The 6,814-nt window shown below is 38.4% G+C and overlaps 1 protein-coding gene across 1 annotated transcript in view; it reads left to right on the top strand.

The window, feature by feature from the left end:
* The window catches only part of LOC119365874 (kinesin-like protein KIN-14I), a 10,110-nt gene extending 3,723 nt beyond the window's left edge, over nucleotides 1–6,387 (top strand). The window contains exons 7-23 of the mRNA XM_037631521.1: nucleotides 43–224; nucleotides 323–438; nucleotides 547–649; nucleotides 980–1,132; nucleotides 1,214–1,360; nucleotides 1,451–1,657; nucleotides 1,977–2,141; nucleotides 2,204–2,347; nucleotides 2,474–2,614; nucleotides 2,719–2,913; nucleotides 2,996–3,122; nucleotides 3,212–3,414; nucleotides 3,511–3,693; nucleotides 3,882–3,977; nucleotides 4,487–4,684; nucleotides 5,273–5,544; nucleotides 5,768–6,387. Coding sequence (XP_037487418.1) covers nucleotides 43–224; nucleotides 323–438; nucleotides 547–649; nucleotides 980–1,132; nucleotides 1,214–1,360; nucleotides 1,451–1,657; nucleotides 1,977–2,141; nucleotides 2,204–2,347; nucleotides 2,474–2,614; nucleotides 2,719–2,913; nucleotides 2,996–3,122; nucleotides 3,212–3,414; nucleotides 3,511–3,693; nucleotides 3,882–3,977; nucleotides 4,487–4,684; nucleotides 5,273–5,544; nucleotides 5,768–5,960 — 2,825 coding nt within the window. The 3' untranslated portion in view covers nucleotides 5,961–6,387. The remainder of the gene's footprint in view (nucleotides 1–42; nucleotides 225–322; nucleotides 439–546; nucleotides 650–979; nucleotides 1,133–1,213; nucleotides 1,361–1,450; nucleotides 1,658–1,976; nucleotides 2,142–2,203; nucleotides 2,348–2,473; nucleotides 2,615–2,718; nucleotides 2,914–2,995; nucleotides 3,123–3,211; nucleotides 3,415–3,510; nucleotides 3,694–3,881; nucleotides 3,978–4,486; nucleotides 4,685–5,272; nucleotides 5,545–5,767) is intronic.
* The last annotated feature ends 427 nt before the right edge of the window (nucleotides 6,388–6,814 follow it).

Below are 6,814 nucleotides of genomic sequence, written 5' to 3' on the forward strand. Positions count from 1 at the left end.
CCAGTCAAAATTGGAATTTATTTATTTATTTCTGGCATGCAGAAGAATACATTGGGTTAGACGATAACAAGTACATCGGGGACTTGCTATCTGAATTCAAGTCATCTAAGGATCGCAACAAAGGAGAAATTTTGCACTGCAAACTTGTATTTAAGAAACGCCTCTTTCGTGAGTCTGATGAGGCTGTGACTGATCCGATGTTCGTTCAGCTATCATATGTCCAGGTATTGGGTTGCATAGCCAGTTGAAGTGCTTACAGTTTCTAGGCTATGCAGGTAATTTAGTTTCCTACATAGCACTTACTAATATCCTTCTTCTGCAGTTACAACATGATTATATTCTAGGCAACTACCCAGTAGGCAGGGATGATGCTGCACAACTCACTGCCCTGCAAATATTGGTCGAGATTGGATTCATCGACAATCCTGAGTCCTGCGTGTATGTAATTTATAAGGCTCTACGATCTCTTATTTCACTTTTCCATAGTCTTGTCTTAATAATAATTCATTGTATTTCTTTCTGAGATGCCATTTTTCTTTTTGCTAGTGAATGGATATCTCTTCTAGAGAGGTTTCTACCTAGACAAGTTGCAATTACTAGAGCAAAGAGAGACTGGGAGCTCGACATCATCTCACGCTATCAGTTAATGGTATTCATCTAGCTGTGCAACTTTATGCTATTGAGTATCAACTGTAGATGCATCACATCACACAAATTTGTGCACTTTATTTTCAACACATGTTTCTTGTTCATCTCCATGTCCTACACTAATCATAACAGTGAGTGTATTTGTGATGCATCACAGATTGTACTAACTCGTAAGAAAGCGATATTGTTTTAAATTTTAGTTATTTGAGAATTTCTGAAGGAATTAATTTTGATGCATGCCCTGGTGAAATGAAAAATTCCAAGATCTGAATCTACATTGGCAAGCACATGCAATACCTCAATTACCTAAGTACTTCACTGTTGCATCCAGGAACACTTGTCAAAAGATGATGCAAGGAACCAGTTTCTCAGAATCTTACGAACTCTTCCATACGGCAATTCAGTTTTCTTCAGCGTTCGGAAAATTGATGACCCAATAGGACTTTTACCTGGAAGAATCATTTTGGGAATCAACAAACGAGGGGTAAGATACTTTTTCATATGATGAAAATGGTATATCTCTTCTCCTAATTGAAGCTAATATTGTAATTCTGCTTTAACACAGGTCCATTTTTTTCGTCCGGTTCCTAAGGAATACCTACATTCTGCAGAGCTGAGAGACATAATGCAGTTTGGGAGCAGCAATACTGCTGTTTTCTTTAAGATGCGAGTTGCTGGTGTCCTACATATCTTTCAGTTTGAAACTAAGCAGGTATTTTGAACCCTCACAGGAGATAGTACATCAGCATAATCTCATAAAGCTGTCAACTGGGTCAAAATAACCAAGTATTTATATTTCTAGGGTGAAGAAATATGTGTAGCACTTCAAACACATATAAATGATGTGATGCTCCGCAGATATTCAAAAGCACGGTCTGGCTCTGCTACTAGCACGGTTTCTCAGAATGATGTTTCTCAAGCAGATAAGCTACCAAATGCTGAAATGCACGACAAACGTGTCCAAGAACTGTCAAAAGTAGTTGATGAGTCTCAGAAGAAAGCAGACGAGGTGAGTTTACACTGCTACATTGAAATCTAGATCATTTCATTGCAATTGGATTGAAAAATGTAACAAACCGCTAGTAGGTCAAAAGGATGATAACTAATAAAATTTGGATTTTTGGGCTAGCTATGCACCAGTTTGTAATGTGCCCAAGTGTATCTGCAATTTTCAGTTTACATGACTTCTTTCATGAAGAAAGACTAAAATTCCAGTTAGCTGATGTTTTTGGAATATATAACTTTTGTCTTGCAACATATTGGAGAAAATGGCATTATCTTTTACATAACTGGCCATCTAAGTACATAATGGCCCTTTTTATTGTTAGTTGCGGGATGAGTTACAGAGGAAGACACAACAAGAAAGGGAGATGCAAGAAGAATTGGAAGGGCTAAGAGATACCTTACAATCTGAACGACATATCATTAAAGAAGTAACAAGCGAGCGGGACAGGCTAAAATCCCTATGTGATGAAAAGGAATCTTCTTTGCAGGTATGGTGATACGCGATTTGTTAGCTAAATTGTTTGGATCATCTAACTTGCAATTTTATTAGGTTGCATTGGTGGAGAAAAATAGACTGGAGACCAAATTAACAAATGGTCAGGGCCAAGAGAACAATACTAAAGTAAACTTATCTGGAAATCATTGTGAAAGAGATACTTTGACTACTGTAGGCAGCGTCAACAGTGGCATTGAGGTATTTTACAACAATCATGTACATTAGGGTTGAGTTTTGCATGATACGGTCTGCTTCTAACTTCTGTGGCCAAACTTATGGTTGCAAATATTTCATAGTTCATTTGTTTATCTTGTGTTTGGAAAGATGTTGACGAAGCTCGAGGAGGAGTTGAAATCATGTCAAAAAGAGCTTGCTGCATCAAAAGAAGTATCAAAGAAGTTAATAATGGAAAGGAATATGCTCGAACAGAGGATTCAAAGGCTCGAGAGAGCAAAAAGTGAAGAGGTTTTTTGTTTAATCATCAAACATTTCCTCTTCCATTTGCTGGTCTTGCAGCGAATACTTTATTCACTTCATATTCTGAAAATATTATTACTTTAACTATGTAGAAAAGTACAATGCAAAGAGTTTATGAGGATGAATGTCGTAAGTTAAAAGCTCATACAGCTACACTGGAGCAAAAATTGGAAAGTACAACACAGTCATTAAATGTTGCTGAATCAACTCTTGCCTTGAGAAATACTGAGGTGGATACATTGCAAAATACTCTCAAAGAGCTTGATGAGTTAAGAGAGTTTAAAGCGGTATGTGCAACACATAATATCCACATTCAGTCTCTTTTAGGTTCTATAGAAATTCACATACTTCCATTGTGCATCTCTTCAGGATGTGGACAGAAAGAACCAACAGACCGCTGAGATTCTTAAAAGGCAAGGAGCACAGTTGGTTGAGCTTGAAAGTCTTTATAAGCAAGAACAGGTTTTGCGAAAACGTTACTATAACACAATTGAAGGTATGGTAGAATAAAAGTATTCACACAACTGTAGTTATTTGATATTTTGCCAATAACTTGATTATAAGTTGAGCTGCAACTCTTCACAGATATGAAAGGAAAAATAAGAGTTTTTTGCCGCTTGCGTCCTCTAAATGACAAGGAGCTTTCTTTAAAGGATAAGAATATTGTATGCAGTCCTGATGAATTTACAATTGCACATCCATGGAAAGATGACAAGTCAAAGCAACATATATATGATCGTGTTTTTGATGCATATACGACTCAAGAAGATGTATTCGAGGACACTAAGGTAAAATATATCTAAATTTAGGTTTTCTGTTTGTTGTAATCTAAATTGTGTATCTGAGATTATTCACCTCTGTTTTTTTTGCTGAACATGGTGCAGTATCTAGTACAATCAGCTGTTGATGGATATAATGTTTGTATATTTGCTTATGGTCAAACTGGTTCCGGGAAGACTTTTACAATATATGGTTCGGACAACAATCCTGGTCTTACTCCAAGGGCCACGTCAGAACTTTTTAGGGTGATAAAGCGTGATGGCAACAAGTATTCATTTTCCTTGAAGGTAAGGAATATTTTCGTGTGCATTTTATATGGTTCCATATGGCCTGGAACATCTCTTCTTTCTGGACTATTCTACAAATATAATTTTCAATGTTGATGAAATGATTTGCACTGTTGGCACTCCAATGTTGATCATTACACATTGTTTAGTTATCCTTTGTTGACTAATCATTATCATATAACGTCCAGGCATATATGGTGGAACTTTATCAAGATAATCTTGTGGACCTGTTGTTGCCCAAAAATGCTATGCGACAAAAATTAGAAATAAAAAAGGACTCCAAGGTATACAAGCTCTTTCCTTCTTTGCATTTACTTCCCATTTTTCATACAACTCGCCAGAGTTAATGGTCATACTATAATCCTTCTTTATTTGCACATTTTACTTTTTCTTGTAGCTCTTCAGTAAGACAAGTTACAAGTTTCCCTGTTTGATTTTTCTTGTGTGCTTTTGACTTTTGAGCAGCACCTCTTGGAGGTATTACTACGGAGTATTTTTTGCTATCTTGGTTTACTTTTGTACTAGATCAAGAGCAGACAATTTTATCATTTTTTAGATAATAGACCACTCCTTGGTAATGATGACTATTTTCATATGCCTCCATAATAAAGCTGCACCATTCTAAATAACTATGATTCGAGAGTAATAGACTCATCATCTCCACCTGCACAATTATTTTGGGAAGTGTAGAGTGTGGAGTCACTTCCCTTTGTTAACATGTGAAGCATTTCTTCCATGAACGGTAGATGTTTATATTTCTGCGCACCTAGTTAACTTGTGCTTTTCTTTCTAGGGTGTTGTTACTGTTGAAAATGTTACAACTGTAAGCATTTCAAGTTTTGAAGAATTGAAAACTATAATCACAAGAGGTTCTGAGAGAAGACACACCGCTGGAACAAATATGAATGATGAGAGCTCAAGATCTCATTTAATCCTTTCAATAATTATTGAAAGCACCAATCTCCAAACTCAATCTTATGCAAGAGGAAAGGTATGACAGGATGAACTTGAAAAGTTCACATAATTTTTGTTGAGTCCTAGCTCTTTTTTTGATCCGTTATTCTTACGAGAGATTTGCATGTTCTGACAGTCTACCTTCAATTGTGAACACTTCTTACATTTATAGAACTATGTATGCGTGCTGTAAAAAATAGTCAGATCTTTCACTTGATTCAGATTGGCAAACACTTGGGAATAAAACCCCGCAAAAAAAAAAAACACTTGGGAATAAAACTAGAAAACTACTCTTATGTAGACATATTTTAACTACCATAATTGCTAAGGCTCAATTTGCTTAGCTTATAGTCCTCGTGATTATGACATTTGTTTCCCCAAAAGAACACAAAAGAACAAACTTCTGCTCTCCTATATGTTTTGTCTTTGCACTCACCATTTCTAGTCAAATGGAATTCGTTTTTTTTTTCAGAAAATGTCGTCTCGTTAGGCTTGCCTAATTAGTCTAGCTCATAATCAAATTATTGTTTCATTTGAAATAATTAATTTACTAGAAAGTTAGTTCTGCAATATGCATTAATTTATTTTTTCTTAGTAAATTGCTGATATTGGCATTCCTTAACAGCTAAGTTTTGTGGATCTTGCTGGTTCCGAGAGGGTGAAAAAGTCCGGTTCAGCAGGAAAACAATTAAAAGAAGCACAGAGCATCAATAAATCCCTTTCTGCATTGGCTGATGTTATTGGTGCTTTATCTTCTGATGGACAACATATACCATATCGGAACCACAAGTTGACGATGCTTATGAGTGATTCACTTGGAGGCAACGCAAAAACCTTAATGTTTGTGAATGTTTCACCAGCGGAATCAAACTTGGAGGAGACTTACAACTCACTCATGTACGGATTCCCATTACTTATTTACTCTTTGCATTTCTTTTTCATTGCCGTCGTTGACTGTATCCCTCAGATTGTTCTGCAGATAGGAAAACTAACTGAATTTTCTTGCATTGCATGCTTGATATCCTGCATCATGTGCATAGCTTCTGTGATATTTTTTTTTGTTCCATTGTTTTGAATTTGCAGTGCAGCTGTTCACTGACATTATTTTTGACTGCTGAAGGTATGCTTCACGAGTACGTTGCATTGTTAACGACACGAGCAAGCACGTTTCCCCCAAAGAAATCATGCGGTTGAAGAAGTTGATTTCTTATTGGAAGGAGCAAGCAGGCAAGCGGAGCGAGGGCGATGAACTGGAGGAGATACAGGAAGAGAGGACATCAAAAGATAAAGCCGACACCCGGTTGACCGCCTGAGGGTGACATATCACTGCTGATGCCCTCCCTGAATGCACCTGGTTTGCGTTCTCGCACCCAGCCGCAGAGGTGACCCAGTGCTGTCGATCATTCACAACACCGATGCAGTGGATGGAATGTTTCGATATCATCTGAAAATGTTGCACACCAATTGTATAGTTAGCGATTATATATTATGGCGGCGGCGCCTGTTTGTACAAAGAGCCTGTAGTACACTTTCATAGGAGAAGGGATGAAGAGTTTTTAGGAGAGAAAATCCCACTTTCTTTTGTCGTCTTAGCGGTGATTGTCGCGTCCTCTAGTTCTATGTAGACATGTCAGCGTTGGGTACGGTTACCAGTGTTATCATCGATGATGAATTGGCTGCAACGTGTTTATTACTACGGATATAAGCAATTCACGAATGCCTGGAGTATGCTGAAAAATACTAGTCTTGCAGAATTCGGATATATCTTTGATAGTGTGATAAGCTCTGTTTTCGAGTCGTTCGACTAGTCGCGACTAGTCGACGACTAGTCGATGAGTCGCTGCTCCAGGTTCGACTCAAACTCTCGACTCGACTCCTGGCATGAGTCGAGCGACTAGTCTCGACTAGTCACGACTAGTCGCTCTTTCTGGGTCGAGCGACTCACTTAAATTGAGCCCAACTGTTATATGGGCCGGCCCATCTCCCCTGGAAACCTAGATCGATCATCCCCCACCCCCTCCCCCGATCGAACCCTCTCCAGCCGCCACCCCTGGTTGCCCCTGCTGCTGTTCTGCTCCTCCCCTCCTATGGTGTGCTCCTCCCCTCCTCCCCTGCTACTGTGCTCCTCCCCTCCCCTGGTTGTTGTTCCTGCTGTTGTGCTCCTCCC

This window comes from Triticum dicoccoides, chromosome 2B (assembly GCF_002162155.2).
Source record: "Triticum dicoccoides isolate Atlit2015 ecotype Zavitan chromosome 2B, WEW_v2.0, whole genome shotgun sequence".
Classification (NCBI taxonomy): domain Eukaryota; kingdom Viridiplantae; phylum Streptophyta; class Magnoliopsida; order Poales; family Poaceae; genus Triticum; species Triticum dicoccoides.